The 16,449-nt window shown below is 51.0% G+C and overlaps 5 protein-coding genes across 6 annotated transcripts; 2 read left to right on the top strand and 3 right to left on the bottom strand.

Annotated features, from left to right (window-relative positions):
* Positions 1–1,279: 1,279 nt before the first annotated feature.
* On the bottom strand, positions 1,280–2,346 carry LDX57_004594 (uncharacterized protein; the record flags this gene model as incomplete). Its single annotated transcript, XM_046086263.1, has 5 exons — positions 1,280–1,533; positions 1,610–1,681; positions 1,765–1,824; positions 1,917–1,972; positions 2,051–2,346. 5 exons carry the CDS (start codon positions 2,344–2,346, stop codon positions 1,280–1,282), a joined length of 738 nt encoding a protein of 245 aa, XP_045942226.1.
* A 2,127-nt stretch (positions 2,347–4,473) lies between these two features.
* LDX57_004593 lies at positions 4,474–8,642 on the top strand. 2 transcript variants are annotated; one of them, XM_046086261.1, is made up of 5 exons: positions 4,474–4,873; positions 4,942–5,187; positions 5,257–5,697; positions 5,750–6,733; positions 6,792–8,642. In XM_046086261.1, the coding sequence occupies exons 1-5, from the start codon at positions 4,753–4,755 to the stop codon at positions 8,318–8,320; spliced, it is 3,321 nt and encodes a 1,106-aa protein (XP_045942224.1). In that variant the 5' UTR covers positions 4,474–4,752; the 3' UTR covers positions 8,321–8,642. The 2 variants fall into 2 exon arrangements, with proteins under 2 accessions (XP_045942224.1, XP_045942225.1); XM_046086262.1 differs by having other exon boundaries at positions 5,257–6,733.
* A 201-nt stretch (positions 8,643–8,843) lies between these two features.
* On the bottom strand, positions 8,844–9,752 carry LDX57_004592 (extracellular proline-rich protein; the record flags this gene model as incomplete). The annotated part of the gene is made up of 1 exon (XM_046086260.1): positions 8,844–9,752. The coding sequence occupies one exon, from the start codon at positions 9,750–9,752 to the stop codon at positions 8,844–8,846; it is 909 nt and encodes a 302-aa protein (XP_045942223.1).
* A 1,040-nt stretch (positions 9,753–10,792) lies between these two features.
* LDX57_004591 (uncharacterized protein) lies at positions 10,793–11,140 on the top strand (the record flags this gene model as incomplete). The annotated part of the gene is made up of 1 exon (XM_046086259.1): positions 10,793–11,140. One exon carries the CDS (start codon positions 10,793–10,795, stop codon positions 11,138–11,140), a length of 348 nt encoding a protein of 115 aa, XP_045942222.1.
* Positions 11,141–12,424: 1,284 nt separating this feature from the next.
* Positions 12,425–15,500, bottom strand: LDX57_004590 (uncharacterized protein; the record flags this gene model as incomplete). The annotated part of the gene is made up of 9 exons (XM_046086258.1): positions 12,425–12,611; positions 12,665–13,293; positions 13,385–13,669; positions 13,720–14,019; positions 14,080–14,329; positions 14,393–14,777; positions 14,829–15,188; positions 15,254–15,290; positions 15,351–15,500. The coding sequence occupies 9 exons, from the start codon at positions 15,498–15,500 to the stop codon at positions 12,425–12,427; spliced, it is 2,583 nt and encodes an 860-aa protein (XP_045942221.1).
* Positions 15,501–16,449: the final 949 nt, after the last annotated feature.

The following is a 16,449-nucleotide window of genomic DNA, read 5'->3' as shown; positions in this document are numbered from 1 at the left end:
ACAGCCATCCTCTCAACGGACCCGGTATTCTCCCTCCTCAGTTCTCTCTGGGCACGTTGATATGTTTCTAGTCTTGCGAAATGAAGCCATCGACTCCCCACGACCGCCATCGCTGGCTAGTAAGATGTAGCCTGGTTCTTAATACCGGGGCCGGAAGATATCCTGTAGTATTATATAGCTCGGCACCTAACTGGTCCTGCTTGGTTCAGATGTCAATACTGGTCTGGGACTGAATAGTCTGGTTTTAAATACTCCGATACCTTAATGAGAGCGAGGGGCCAAGCATCAACTGCGCCATTATTTGGCGCTCAGATGGGAATTCGTTGTTCGATCTGTCAAGCCTGCGGGCGTGGAGTCGTGGCTGGGCGAATACGCTGAAATGGCCAAGTTCTGACGAACAGCAGGGCTGAGTCGAAAGAAGCAAAAGGGTTCCTGAGACAATGAACCAGACATGCCATGATCGGCATAATTGAGAGGAATATAAGATCTCGATGTTATTCTATTCTAGACAAGAATGGGCAAGTCACGACATCGTTCCTCGCCTGAGGCAGACCTGAGATAGTTAAGACATGTCTGAGATGCCTTAGGCAGTGTGGTCTCGTCTCTTGCCCTAATTTCAACCCTTCACTCGGTGATAAGTCGGCGTATTTCGCTTTCCCCATATCTCTATCTTCTCTGGTTCCCAGCTTGTCAACATACGGCTGCGTAAACAAATACAACTGAGAATATGAACCAACCCCACTCCCATCCAAAATGAAGTTTGAGCCAACCTTTGACTCTGTCAAAATGTCACCCATCATGTAACCTCGGCTCATCGCCCCTAAGTAACTAAACTCTTGACATTATTCCCTCAATCTAGGACAGATTCGGAAACACGAGGGCCTGGTTTTTCTTAATTTTTTTTTTTCTACTTTGGCGTGGGCTGTGTCGAGGAAGTGGAGATTGGTGGAGTCATGTCGGGTTCTTTTAGTTTGTAAGGTTGGATTTGAAGAACTTGGCTTTTTTTTTTTTCTTTTTTCCTAACCTATGACTTGTTAATTGTTATAGTGATCGGGCATACTTTCCCTTTTTGATCACGAAGTAGTATCGAGTAGTTGTCGGATATGATCTATTGACTCAATAAATAAATCATTATATGGGAAGTAGAAGTAAATACAACCCCTATCAAACCCCATAAACCATACCCCTATGTATAATTCCCCTCTTACACCTAGTAAACATCACCACATCCTCCAACACCTACTCACTAAACATACTCCCCACTTAGCAGAAGAATTGCTTACTGCACATTAGCAAACGTATCCTCCTTAATCTTAATAGCGTCCGCATGCCATGTCTTTCCACTATCAGAGGTCGTGAAACCAGTCGACGCGGTGCCGCTGTACAAGCTGAGCGTGTCACCGTACTTCTCGTCCGCCTCGCTCAGGTGGATCGTGATGTTGGTGTAGCTGTAGGCTTCGAGGGTGCCACAGGTGCCGGAGCCGGTGTAGCATTCATCTCCGGAGTAGAGGTAGAGGAGGGGGCTGTCTAGGGCTGTGGAACGTATTCTTGTTAGCATTCCTGACTGGTTTGGTTGATCTTTTCGAAGGGGGAGTGGAGGGGGACGTACCGTCAGATTCCTTGGAGACGACCTTGTTGTCGATGGTGACGATTTGGATGACTTTGTTGTTGGAGACGGAGGCTGGAGTAGGTGTTAGATTTCTGTATGGTTTTGGGTGCGGGAGGGGGGGTGTAGAGGTTGGTAGATGGGTGAGCGATACGTACTTTCAAAGTCAACCTGGGTGTCCTTGGGCACGGTGACGTAGGCCTGGCCGTTCTGACCGTCTAGAATAGTCAACGTTAATATCAAAGTTCAAATCATCTGGTGAACCATTTCGTCTGCTCCACCGTGTAAAGCCAAGAATCAAGAAACTAACCAGGAGTATAAGTGCTAGCAGCAACGCACCACTCCTCCGCGCTAGCAGAGCAACCCCTACAACACCGCATTAGCATTCTTTTCCTCATTCTCACGGAAACGAAACCACCCCCGAAAAGGCTCAAATCAACGTACTGAGATTCCTGATCAGGCGACCAGTTCAACAAAGGCTGGTACAGGTTGGCGTCCTGGTCACCAGCGGTCGAGGACAGACCGATCCAAAGCGACACCCAGACCTGGTCGCTCTCGTCCTCGACAGTCACGCCGGAGGGCACGGCAGGGGGCACGAGAGACCAGGTGGCTTTGGTGATGTGGGCGTTACCGGACGAGGGACCGGAGTAGAAGCCGTTTCCGAAGGCCCAGGAGTCCTTTGTAACGGCGGCGGCGCGGAGGGCCAGAGCCAGAGGAACGGTGGTGTAGGCAGAACGCATGATGATGACGGGGATTATGTAGGGAGAAAGAATGGAAGAGTAGCGAGCCAGTCGCTACGGAAAAGGAAGAATGATAGAAGCGAATGGATGGGGTAGAGAACGAAAGGAAGGTGAAGCGGAAGAAGACATGTTGAGCCGGGGCAGCATGGCTAAGATATAACTTTGTGGTTTCTCAAACTAAAAAGCTTAGCTTGTGAGAACGATTCAGGGGGAGGTAGGCTAAATTAAAAATATGAAAAGATTGTAGAGGACCCATTGGTCTTTGGGAGCCAGAACGAAGCTTGTGGGAGACTGAAACAGTTCAAATGAATTGGGTGTTCTTTAGGCTGTTTTAAATCTTCGGTCTGGTGGAATTTCGCCGACGTTAAATGAGCGAGACCCGGGAGACAATCAGATTAAGCATTTTGGACATGGAGTTTGTGGAAAGTCTCCCCATCTCATGATTTATGGGCAGGGAGGAATTGCGTCTTTAATCTTAGTATCTTGTCTATGAGACTGGACAGTGGGAGGATTCTTGAAGGCTGATAGCCTGATGCGCATCGTTTCCCCTGTTGACTGGTGGAGCGACACGGTGGAGACGGCTGTTCTTAGGCTCAGAAGGCTGATATAAACTCATCTCTGGCAACCTTATGGCAATTTAACAATCCCGTTGTGCCCGCTTACTCAGATTCTGTCATTCTGACTGACCAGGGTTTTATCTTCGAGGTCGAAGATGTCAAAGGCTAAAGGGAATAAGAGCTATGCTCACGCGAATAGTTGTTTTGTATGTGACACATCTCTTGCACACCATTTGTCCAAGCTTGAAGGACTTATAAGTAAGTACAATGATCGAAGCAAGAAACCCAGCGGCTAATAAGTGGTGATTGACAGCCTGACAGGTGAGGCCATTCGAGATGGCTAATAATGGCGTGATCAGCTTTGCCCTAATTAAGTCTTCAATCTACAACGACAAGCTCGGTTTCAAGTAGATATTTACGGAGTACGAATTTAGATAGATTACGTATGTTTTCTCTAGCTGGGCAGGTATAAATATGCCAATGGGTATTACAGTTTACCCTGCCTTCAAGAAGACTCCAGGTCGACGCTCGAGTGTGACGAGCTAGAAATAGCTTCCGCCCTCGAGATGCAGCGTAACAACCGATCTCCAACATATTTCTGGCATGCACGATTGATGAATAATTATTAGGTCGTAGGCAATGGTTATTAGCAGGTGTTTCTCATGACTCTGGAGTATGTCATCCTGAGTTCGCGGACGCAAGGAGACTGAGTGATGGACACCCCATTTTCATATTCGAGTTGACTACAAAGGGGCATATATGACCAAGAAAGTCAAGTTTGAAATCCAGCCGCACTCTGGAAGAATCCCATGATTCTACAATTCTGCAAGGGCATGTTGAGTGGATCATTGGCCTGCTTAGGTGCATAGGGTGCAGACCGGTCAGCCTCGGCACTGGCAGACAGGCATCGTCGATCTGGTCCCCAATCTTATCTCATCGTCTCTGGTGATCAATTTTTTCAATTGACAATTGAGATTCCCTACACCGTGTACTTCATAGGTGCAGTTTGTTGATGCCTGGTGCCAATCCAGCCAAGATGGACCATTAGGTAATCTCCCCACTGGTGGCGACAAATCTGAAGTTTGAAGCCTGAAGTCACAAACCCTGCAGAGGCACGATCAGAGGGAATGACCGATCGATGATGCATCAGCAATGCGTCGCACTAAATTATCCGGGAAGATTCAAAATCCAAGATGCAAGTCGACGTTGAAATATCCTTCTGATCAGATCTGATTTCGTGATTAGTGAACACGGGACCGGCCCAACTCACGGTCGGCATCGCGTGGAGTCGGTCTTCTCCGACTCGACTCGGCGGTCGAAAGTTGACTCCGGTGGAACCGTTGGGATCGTTCCTTCAACCTTGGGTCTGTTTATGCACGCGTTATGAGGGAGGTCTGGCATAAGGCCACACTCAATCAGCACAAGGCCTATTCTAATCTGCCCGCCAACAGAGACATCCGAGGCATTTCCGCATGCAGGCATGGGCCCGACCTCGAGATGCGACGATATTCGATCCTTTAACTGGTTCTGGATAGTCCTGGGGTTTTTTATTTATTTTTGTTTGCAATTTTATTTGACTTGTCTTTGACAGCAACAGAAGTTCCGCGTCACACGTGCAACCAGCGAGAGGAAGCTCACACAACCAACGCCCCCCCCCCCCCAACTTTAAATACTGTCCTGCTCGCCCCTCCTTGGAATCCTCTGATCAACCTTCTCCCTTCTTCACTCCTTATAGACTTCGTTTTGGATATAGTCGCATTGGTGGCCGATAAACGTCTTTGTAAAGTCACTTCTCCCTCTGGACCCCGCCTGCCAGCTCAACGACATACGTCATCGATCTCCGATCGCCATGAGCGATTCGAAATTCATCCCCATCCCGGGTCCCAGGGGTGTGCCCTTCCTGGGGAATGTGCTGGATGTCGACCCCGAGGTGCCCGAGCAGAGTTTCTCGTTGATGGCAGATAACTATGGTAGCTCCTCCCATTGCTCTGACAATGAGTTTTTCAACGTAGATCGACTATCCGGCTAACCTGACCAGGGCCTATTTTCCGGTTATCCATCGTCGGAAAAACGAGAGTCTTCATCAGTACCCATGAACTAGTCGATGAGATTTGTAACGAAGAACGATTCACGAAAAAGGTCGTGGCTGGTCTGCAAGAAATCCGAAATGGTGTCGAAGACGGCCTGTTCACGGCCCATTACCCCGGCGAGGAGAACTGGGAGATCGCCCACCGAGTTTTGGTCCCTGCTTTTGGACCTCTGACAATTCGGGCCATGTTCGATGGTAGGCCATTCTCTTCTTCTTTATTTTGCGATCCATCTCTTGACAGCCCAATATGCTAACGTCGTCAAGATATGTACGACATCGCCAGTCAACTTGCCCTGAAATGGGCCCGTCAAGGCCCCAACGTGCCCATCATGGTCACCGATGATTTCACCCGGCTGGCCCTGGACACCATCGCCCTTTGTTCTATGGGTACCCGTTTCAACTCATTCTACCACGAAGAGATGCATCCTTTCGTTGAAGCGATGGTCACCCTGCTGCAAGGCTCGGGTGACCGGGCCCGGCGCCCGGCGCTCATGAACAGCCTCCCCACTAGCGAAAATAACAAGTACTGGCATGACATTGAATTTCTACGAAAGTTGGCCCAGGATTTGGTGGATGCGCGCAAGAACAACCCCGAGGATAAGAAGGACCTACTAAACGCGTTGATTCTCGGCCGCGACCCCAAGACCGGTCAAGGTCTCTCGGACAGCTCCATCATCAACAACATGATTACGTTTTTGATCGCCGGTACGAACGCCACCCTCGTAAGAATGATTTGACGAGCTAACTCACGTTCCAGGCCACGAGACCACTTCTGGCATGCTCTCGTTCTTGTTCTATTACCTTCTCAAGAACCCCAAGGCTTACCAGAAGGCACAGCAAGAGGTAGACACGGTGATTGGGCGACGCAAGATCACCGTGGAGGATGTGTCGAAACTTCCCTACATCACGGCCGTGATGCGCGAAACCCTGCGTCTTCGATCCCCGGCACCTTTGATTGCTTTCCACGCCCATCCAACCAAGAACACTGAGAGCCCTGTGACTCTGGGAGGCGGCAAGTACGCTCTGGAAGAAGACGAGGCAATCGTGGCGATTCTGGGCAAGCTGCACCGGGATCCTAAGATCTACGGCGACGACGCAGAGGAATTCAGACCGGAAAGAATGCTGGACGCCGAATTCGAGAAACTGCCGAAGAACGCGTGGAAGCCATTTGGCAACGGCATGCGCGCCTGCATCGGTCGCCCGTTTGCTTGGCAGGAGGTGCTGCTTCTGGTGTCGATGCTCTTGCAGAACTTCAACTTCCAAATGGATGACCCTAGCTACGATCTACGGTTGAAGCAGACCCTCACGATCAAGCCCGATGGCTTCCACATGAAGGCAACCCTTCGACATGGTATGGATGCCACAAAATTGGGTGCTTTCTTGAACAGCGGCGAAGCGTCCTCCGAAGACTCAGATGCTAGCAGCAAAGACCGCAAGAAGAAGGCTACTCCCGCGGGCGATGCCAAGCCGATGCACGTCTTCTTTGGCAGCAACACTGGAACCTGCGAGGCGTTTGCTCGAAGACTGGCGGATGATGCCGCTGGCTATGGGTTTGCTGCCGAGGTCAAGTCCCTGGACTCGGCTATGCAGAACGTCCCGAAGAACGACCCTGTGGTTTTCATCTCGGCCTCGTATGAGGGCCAGCCCCCGGACAACGCCGCTCACTTCTTTGAGTGGCTGAGCAACCTGAAGGAAAACGAACTTGAGGGCACAAACTATGCCGTTTTTGGCTGCGGTCATCGTAAGTATCCTCTAAATTCTGCAGTATGCCGCACCCTCGCTAATCTCGGGAACGACAGACGACTGGGCATCCACCTTCCACCGCATTCCCAAGGCTATCAATCAGCTGGTTGAGGAACGAGGTGGAAACCGTCTTTGCGACCTTGGAGTCGCCGATGCCGCCAACTCGGACATGTTCACCAACTTCGATAACTGGGGTGAATCCACCTTCTGGCCTGCGGTGACGGGCAAGTTCGGCCGCTCTCAGGCGAAAGAAAGCAAATCGGCCCTTCAGGTAGACGTCAGCAAAGGAACGCGGCCCTCCACATTAGGTCTTCAGCTGCAGGAGGGATCCGTGATCGAGAACAAACTTCTGACGGCGCCCGGGGTCCCCGTCAAGCGGATGATTCGATTCAAGCTTCCCGTTGACATGACCTACCAATGCGGTGACTATCTCGCCGTGCTTCCCACCAACCCGGACAACGTCGTCCGACGAGCCATCAGCCGCTTCAACCTCCCATCCGACGCCATGCTCACGGTCTCGAAACCTTCACAGGCCTCCAACGGGCCCACCGCGATCCCCTTGGGCACCCCCATCTCCGCGTTCGAGCTCTTCGCGACGTACGTGGAACTCTCGCAGCCGGCCTCCAAGCGCGATCTCACCACCATCGCCAACGCCGCTTCCTCCGATGCCGACGTCCAGGCCGAACTTCAGTATCTCGCGTCCAGCCCCACCCGGTTCAGCGAAGAGATCAGCAAGAAGCGTCTAAGCCCCTTGGACATCCTTATGCGGTACCCCTCCGTCAACCTTCCCATCGGCGACTTCCTCGCCATGCTCCCGCCCATGCGCGTGCGTCAATACTCTATCTCCTCGTCGCCGCTCGTCGACCCCACAGAATGCACCATCACCTTCTCCGTGCTCAGCGCCCCATCCCTCGCCTCCTCCGACGAGCAGTACCTCGGCGTAGCCTCCACCTACCTTTCGGAACTCCGACCCGAAGAGCGCGCGCACATCTCCGTCCGCCCCTCACACACAGGCTTCAAGCCCCCAATCGACCTCGACACGCCCATGATCATGGCATGCGCCGGCAGCGGCCTCGCCCCCTTCCGCGGTTTCGTGATGGACCGAGTCGAGAAGATCCGCGGCCGACGCAGCCCGATGGGCTCAGCAGACGAACACCCAGACGTCGGCAAGGCCGCCAAAGCCATCCTCTACGTCGGCTGCCGCACCCCAGGAAGCGACGACATCCACGCTGACGAGCTGAACGAGTGGGCGCGCCTCGGCGCCGTCGACGTCCGCTACGCCTACAGTCGACCCGCTGACGGCACGCCCAGTCGACACGTACAGGACCTGATGCTGGACGACCGGAAGGAACTCGTCGAATTGTTCGATAGCGGCGCGCGTGTCTATGTCTGTGGCACGACGGGCGTCGGCCAGGGCGTGCGCTCGGCTTGCAAATCTATGTACCTGGAGAAGCGGCGCGAGCATTACCGTCAGGCGCGCGAGCGCGGCGAGGATGTCGACGAAGGCGACGAGGAGAAGGCCGCGGAGGAGTTCTTGGAGGGGTTGAAGACGAAGGAAAGATATGCTACGGATGTGTTTACTTGAATGTGAACTTTACTGTAGATAGTTAGGGGTGGAGGGTGTTTTTCTTGGTTTCATTCATTGAGTCTGAGCGTTTTTGGTTTGCATTGAGAGAGAGAAAGAATGTTTATAGAGAATTATGAGATTGGATTGGAGGACCGATTCACTCAGCCACTTGCATTTTGCATATGTTTGAACTACTTAGTCTTCTCGTTCTAGTGACAAGACTGTTAAAACTTATACTTACATCATGAATCAGCAGGGTCTTCTTCTCTACTTCTTTAATCACTTAACAGGGCAGTTATGCTTCTATTTATACAATATTTACGAGAAAGATGGCACGAAGTAGATCATAAATCCAGCTTTCCTGCATTCCGGTCTATCCATGCATCTTCTTCTCACTTCAATAGACAGATACACAGCCCGTAACCATACCCATATCCATCATCCAATATCCATGTCATCATGATCCTTCAACAAGGCGTCTGCTCCCATTATATCGTCATCTCCGATACCACAAATTCCGCACATTCATAACCACGTCCACTTAAGCCTTGAAAGCAACGGCCGATCCAGTAGGGACAGCCGCGCTAGTCGGGGTCGGTGCAGGTTGCTCACCACCAACAGGCTTAGGGGGCTCGGGGAAGAGGCCAGTGGGCTTCGGGAAGTCGGGCAGACCGGTGGGCTTGGGGAAACCCGGGAAGTTGGGGAAGCCGCTGGGCAGAAGGTGGAACGGCAGGCGGCCGGCCTCCTCGTCACGCTTGATAGGGAGTTCGGTGGGCAGTAGCTTGGAGATGTCGGGCAGACCGGAGGGAAGCAAGTCTCCGAGTCCGGATCCGGATCCGGATCCGCTGGACGAGCCAGACTCGCCGGATCCTCCAGATGGGTTCAGCAGGTCAGAGATTCCGCTGGGGATGGGGAATGGTAGGCCACCGGCCTCCTCGTCACGCTTGATGGGGAGGTCGGTAGGCAGCAGCTTGGTGAGGTCGGGCAGACCTCCGGCTCCGCTGGAGGAGCCAGATCCGCCGGAACCTCCGGACGGGTTCAGCAGGTCCGAAATCCCGCTGGGGATAGGGAACGGAAGACTACCGGAGCCTCCTGGCTGTCCGGAGGGATGCAGCAAGTTGGAGATTCCGCTGGGGATGGGCAGGCCTCCGGATCCGCTGGATCCGCTAGAGGTGGCGGTTGCGCTGGATTCGCCAGATCCCCCGGACGGGTTCAGCAAGTCGGAGATCCCGCTGGGAAGAGGGAATGGCAGACCACCGCTTTCGTCGCGCTTGATGGGCAGTCCGGTGGGCAGAAGGTCGGAGATCTTGGGGAGCTCGGACGGTAGAGCAAGGCCGCTTGGAAGAGGGAATGGAAGGTTCGGGAGTCCCTGACTCTCGTCTTGAGCAGGCGTGGGCAAGGCAAGGGCACAGCCCAGGAAGCCCAGAATAGCGGCGTTGGAGTACTTCATTCTGAAAGAAATTTGAAAGTTTGATTGAAAGTTTGAGTAATTGGGTCAAAGAAAGACAGATGAAATCAAGTCACATAAAAGAAAGAATTGAATTCCAGATCCAATTGAGTCCGAGCTCACTGAGTTGGATTGAGAGTTATTCTCATGGACGGGATGTTGGCCTGGCTTTTATAGACTTTGGACACAAAGTAAAGAGTCGCTCCAACTGCAGCAAGCCGGCAACGGCTGTGACGATTGATCAGTACAATTTGAACAGAAAGCACCTCATCATGGAAAGCTGCGGGAAGATCATCAGGTCACGGTCAGGCTTGTCCTTCCATACGGCCCATTGAAGAAACTCAATATTGAGGAGTGGAGCCTTAGACGTCAGCTATCCGAACGGCATGTCTTCAAGGTACTAGGCAAGAAAAAGTGCTCTCTATTTGAGTAGTTAGTACCGTGCAAGCAGAAGCTGCAATGATCTTCCTGTATGCGAAACAAGGCAAGTTCCAGGGTCTCCTAGCTGACGGTGCCGACAAGGCTAAGGAACGGGACCGAGACTCAAAAACGAGACCTCGGATCCCAGGGAAAGTCAATGGAAACGCACACCATATCGCAGGCCTTAACTTAATTCTCACGCTTTATGACGTGATCCTGTAACAGTGGTCAGGGATAGTCCTTCCATCCTTCCATCCTTCCATGCTAGCGACGCGAGTCCCTTCCGAGAGTCTGTAGGCTTTGCAAACCCGACCACTGCACCTCCTACCATGGGACGAAAAGGTTGATCTAGGTGTTTGTGGGGGGCCCCACATCTCACGATCAACACACATCGCAAAACCATGGATGACCATCGTGTAGGGCCAGTGAGACGGTAGGAACTCGATCGATTTGTGGTACGCCGGACAGCGAGTCTGAACCCCGAACTGGTTTTGGGATTCGTGCCCTGGGGAGACCCCTCTGACCCGACCACCTGCAGGCGCAAGGGCACCACAATGGGACCCCCGTAGATGATGCCGTGATGGACACTTAACCTGAGCCGTTTCCCGTCAAGCACGTATCAGATGTACAGAGAAGCGACGATCGTCGCATTCTGGTTGGTGCAACGAGATGGCCTTCACCGAATTTGGGGTATGGTCCGAGAGCACGGGTTGCCGCTTCGTTTCGAAAACGTCTCAAAATTGGAAAATCGAACATCCATGAAACCGACAAGCACCGACCGGAGTTTTCCCGGGGACGTGTCATCAAAAAGGTTGTCCCTGGACCTGAACCAGGCGAAGGGAAGAAAGGAGAAGGACAAGCGGGAGAAACAGCCGATGCGGATAAAACACGCACCCAGGCAGCTGTTGATGCCTGAGGCACAAACCCTTCTATACTTCGGTACTCCGTCGGGGGTCCTGCGATGTTCCTAAACTCGCCTCGTACCGCACAATCAGTTGCGATGATCAGTTGCCACCTATTCTATTGAAATGTGCTTGTAACCAGTGCCTGTACTTCAGCCACAATGTAAGAACATGGCCCCTAAACCATTGGTTTGTAGCTCTTATACTTCGGAGCGGATGTTCTGTCTTGCGGTTGATTTTCGAGCAGACTACTATTATGTCTGTGTTGATACCGACTGACTACGGTGTAGGAACCGAATAAAGAGCTCCGTAGGTTGTCTCAGTCAGATAAGGCTGTCATCCCGTATTAGTGGCAGCGATAAACCCCTCATCATCATATCTCGTCGACTTAACCCGATGTGGTCTCTACATAGGAATTATTCAGAGCGCAACAGGCCGAAGATCACGAACTTTATTTCTGGGCATCAAGGCAAGCAGTTGTTTCGCGTACCTTGCAGGACAGCGTAAAGATCGTCCTATGTGTTGGAAACATTGTTTTCGTTCCACTACTAGGTCTAGAAGTCGGCAACTGAGTTCCAGACGCCGACCAACTCTCTGTCACTGTGATCCATGGTCTAGCCTGGATGACTGATAAGCTCGTAATATAGGAACAAGTGCCGAAGCCCTCGGATTGGCGATCTTCGCTAGATCAGGACCAATTCAACTGCCGGCGACTGCACACGTCGGACACGGCATTCGGACTTCCAAGGCCTGGGCAAGCGGACCATGTATCATTCCCAGGATGGTCACGGAGTGGTCTTTCTCGAATCCTGGAGGTTCCAGGGTTGACACTGCCAACCTCCTACAATGTGGCGTATGTTCCACCCTAGTACGGATGATGACAATGGCAACAAAGGAGCCTGCTTGTACAATTGGAAACAAAATAAATTTTGACGAAGATCAGACGTGATACCCCTTTCCCCCCGTATCTCCCCGTTTTTCAGATTCGATTGCGCGTTCGGCCAATTGAGATGATCCGCGAGGTATTGCTCGCATTCGACTCGAAACGTGTAGGAGAGGATCATTTCTGTGACCTGACGCACGCCTCCACCTAATGTATAAAGGCAACTATCCTACGAGGTATCTGAGAGAGAACTAAAAAGGAAGCTTCGTGAATTTTTGCCATATTCCGCCCCATGCCCAGCTCATAAGACACCGGAATGAGAGACAATTTTTGTTGTAGATGCAGTGAACTCGTTGATTTCCCACTGTCGTAAGGCCAATGAATAAATCAATCTCTGATATGTGTAATTTATCTAAGGAAGATACCAGTATGCGCAGGAAATCAAAGTTAACTCTAACCAGTGGCAATCATCAATGGTCTGCTGGATCCATGTTGAGTTCGTGCCAATCAGCGTATACGTTGGACCCCAGCTTAAGGGTTCCCCTTGTAAGAACCTCGCTGGCGCTTCTGTCTGTATAAGCCGTGAATTTGAATTGGGCTTCAGGAATGAACCCCAGGCCTGGGGAATTGGCAATATTATGGCTGTTGTTCGTTGACCTGAGAGAATATTAGACAAACTCGTTCTGAGCATCAAAGTAGGATGAACTTACAGAGGCTGCAGCGCATGTTCAGGCACAGTGTCGAATTCGATCAATATTCCCGAGCGTAAAGCATCCTGACAGGCACTCAAAGGCGAATAGTTTTGGGCCGTTGCGACCTGAACACAATCGGCACTCAATTGTGCATTTGGCGATTTCATCAAGACGTGATCAATGTGGTACTCCGAACCGTCGCCATAAAGATAAAATGGCATCTTCTTCGGGTATGCGCTGCTCAGACTGTCGAAACAAAGTGACTCCGACACCACGACTCGTTTAATCGTCACCTGGAAACCCGTCTCCAATGGATCTGGCATCACTGGCTCTCCCTCGGGGTTATCTATCGGCCGCTGGGGTTTGGGTATACCCTCATCCATGCGTGCTTGAAATGACCCAGCATTTACCAGGTCCTTAAGGTGTTCTTTCTCTACATTGGCGAGAGTGAAGAACTGATTAGGTTTTGCAGTCCTGAGTTCCGTGTATCTCGACATCACCTCCTCGGGGATCTCGGCCTCTATGATGAACTGGCGCCGATGGTTTGCCATGTGAAACATGGGAAGATGAACCAAGAATAGTTTTTGAGTCCCTTGCATGACGAAGCCATGGATATCGGGACTCGGCATGTTGCGTTTCAGACACCGCTATCTCTACTTAGCTTCACGTTCCCAAATGTCCCACACATTAAGGTATATAGAAGAAGAAGTGTAGAAGAAGAAGTGCATAAGGACTTACCTGGACCTCCTCGCCTGCAATACGTTTGAACCCATTCACCATATTTGTCATGGCTGTGGAATCAGAGGGCCAAGGACTCATTGTCACATTTATCAAGGACACCAGGTCTCCGACAGCATCGCTTCCAAGCCCCAAACGTTTCTTGTATTTCCGAAGACAATCCCCATAGGCACTCTCAGTAAACCTAGACTCAGTAAGAAACATGGGTTTTTCTTCAACTTGATCATTCAGGCTGGTAATTGATAGACGCTTGAAGATTCGTGAATTGAGGTAATTGGCCTCATTCTATCTCCATTTAGTGGCTGAGTAGGTATAGAGGGCCACTCATGACTTACCACATCCTTGTTCGCCACCCCGTGAATCTTGAAATTACAGGCAAAAGCGTTAATCATCAAGTCGCTTCCAATCTTCTTTAACAAGTCAGAAGCAGTAGCGTTCTCAGACACTTCTTTATTGGACTTTCTTAGTATATTCTCTTGAATATACCGTCTCTGGCCAAGCACGTCATCCGATGTCCAAGGTTTCTCTCTGTTGTTCTCGGTCTCGGCAGGAAGCATATTCAATGGTACTACAATGAGGTCTGAATTGTCGCGTCCTTGCTCATCAAGCGTCATCGTGGCCCAGTGGCAGTACAGCTATGTCGGATTCTTCAGTTGAGCCTTCAAGATACATAGTAGGAAACAGTGACCACTGACCTTGGTTGCAGTGAAGATGGCCTCCCCGAGCAATCTTCCATATCCGTCTGGAGTGAGCTTGATGGTTTCATGAGACAGCCACGCAGCGACGGCCGCTGCCCCGGGCTTACTGCCCTCAACACCGTACACGCCCATACTCTCCAACTGATCGCCTTGGTGAAACACGATCGGGCTCGTCCAAGTGATCAGAAATCTCATCCGCTCATCTTGATAGCAGAGGCCACCTGCTGGGTAGTTTATATAACCGGACCTGCAAGTCCATATTAGAGGGTATATCCGGCACAGTTCTCGATTTCAACTCCTTCATACTTACTTGTGAGGGTCAACGGTAATGGTATTCGCATACTGAAGACTCTGCAGTTGTGTGACAGTATAGGGTTTCAATGCTAAGGTAGGAACGAATGGGGCATACCCTGCGGGGCGTCCAAGCATCGAAGTGAAGTAGCCGCCCCATGCGGCGTCACAATGCACTGCAAATGATTTTCCTTCCCTCTCGTAGGTATCTCGGAGACTGATGACCGCGGACAAAGGGTCGCAGGCACCATGCTCTGTAGAGCCCATGATAACAATAACCCCAAATACGGGTGTCTCATTACCAAAGGACTCGTCAAGCTCTTCCTTGAGAGCAGTGATATCCATCCTCGCATGTTTGTCAACCTTCACATCGACGAATCTATCGGAGCCCATGCCAGTAATTGCTGGGTACCATGTTAAAGATAACATAAGTAGAATTCAGAAGCCATCCTTACCTCCGCCCTTAGGCCAAGAGTAGTGGCGAGTAGCACTGACAAAGAATTTGGCTGGTTTTGTGATTCCGAACTCATCCTCTAGCAGCTTCATCCCAGTGGTCTGCACCAGATGCTGCTGCAAAGAAGATTCAAGGAATGAGGGTGAGACACCGTACTCTTTCTGTAGGCGAGTGGGAAGGTTAAGAATAACACTCGGTGCGAGATTCATCAGCTCCCAGGAAGTGAGATTCAGGAAGTCTTTTGAGACCCCCTCGCTGACCTGGACTTGAAAGACTGGTCTGGCTGCCCTAAGAAATTCGAGTGCGTTCCCGCTCCTCATTGCCCGTCGCAGGGACAAGGGATAGAACTTGAGGTTACGGGCTACAAGACCGGTCAGCCGATTGATAGACAAACAAGAGACTTGGGAGCCGCCATGGAACACCAACCTGCCCAGATTGCCTCGAGATTTGCGACAGAGCCATCCTGGTTGCACCGTTAGTTTTGGAAAAAGAACCTATTATAGAAGACATGTGGGGGACCAACGCATGTAATGTGGCCCCATCCAACAGGCCTTTCAATCCCTCGCCTGATATTGTAGCCCATCATTTGGCATAGGTCAAGGCCAACTTGTCGCTCAATAGAAGTGGTATATGGGCTGGACTCCAGGGCCACATTGTTTGGGTTATACATCATCGCAGCGATGTCTTTGAGTAATTTAGTAACGATATATCATAGGGGGCTCGAGATCACCAGGATTCAACTCACAACCAAGATTACTAGCCATTGTAGTGTCCATGTTCATATGTGCATTGTATCTCGGGGACCAGAATGGAATAGAACATTTTTCCAAGTTGTCCATTAGCTCGAGGACCTTCCTTTTCAGAGTGTTATTGCTGGCCCTAGCAGTCTCATGGACCCTCATTTCGCTGGTTATAAACTCCTCATCGTGGTATAAGGTGCTTCTCCTGTTTGTGTGCCGTGAAATGATCTGGTTCAAGAGATCAGTGAAGACCGAGCCATTCTCCGCTCGTGGGCCCAGAAACCAAGAGCCCACTCTAGCATGCTCCCCAACGTGATCAATTTGTTCGGCCATTTCTGGGCTTTCTTCCAGTAACTGAGGTCAAGCGCTTATAGTGGTGGCAGTCTTCTTGATAGGATATGGAACGTGATGTTTCGAGAGAACAATCGCACCGATAGAGGAAGTTGAATCATTTATAGCTAACACAACAGGTTAGCATAACAGACATGTATAACGCCTTGAACTGCAACGCGATGGTGAATAGGCTAGAGAATGGCATACAATACGGCCAATGCAACCCCCTCCACCCCTCCTCCACGGACGTCTCCTAATGATCTGCAGTGATATGGGGTGGCCGGGGGTATCAAGTGGCAGCGTTCCTATTGGTACTAGGTATGCACATACGACTCATGTCGCTCGGGGAAGGCTTCCGCTGCTAGAGGTACATACGTGCTACATGCTGCTAATCTTGATTGAGGAAAGTACAAAGCAAAACGTCGCCATGCCACAGACAGCTCATCTTACGGACTTAATGGAACAAAGAAGGAGCGTTCTATTAGTTCTGGGATGCGAATGAATAACTATTATATGGTTATTGAGTTGAGTGGTCTTGCTGCTTCCTTT

The sequence above is a fragment of the Aspergillus melleus genome, assembly GCF_016097325.1.
Source record: "Aspergillus melleus strain CBS 546.65 chromosome Unknown contig2, whole genome shotgun sequence".
NCBI classification, from domain to species: Eukaryota; Fungi; Ascomycota; class Eurotiomycetes; order Eurotiales; family Aspergillaceae; genus Aspergillus; species Aspergillus melleus.
This window is presented reverse-complemented; position numbering and strand designations above follow the sequence as displayed.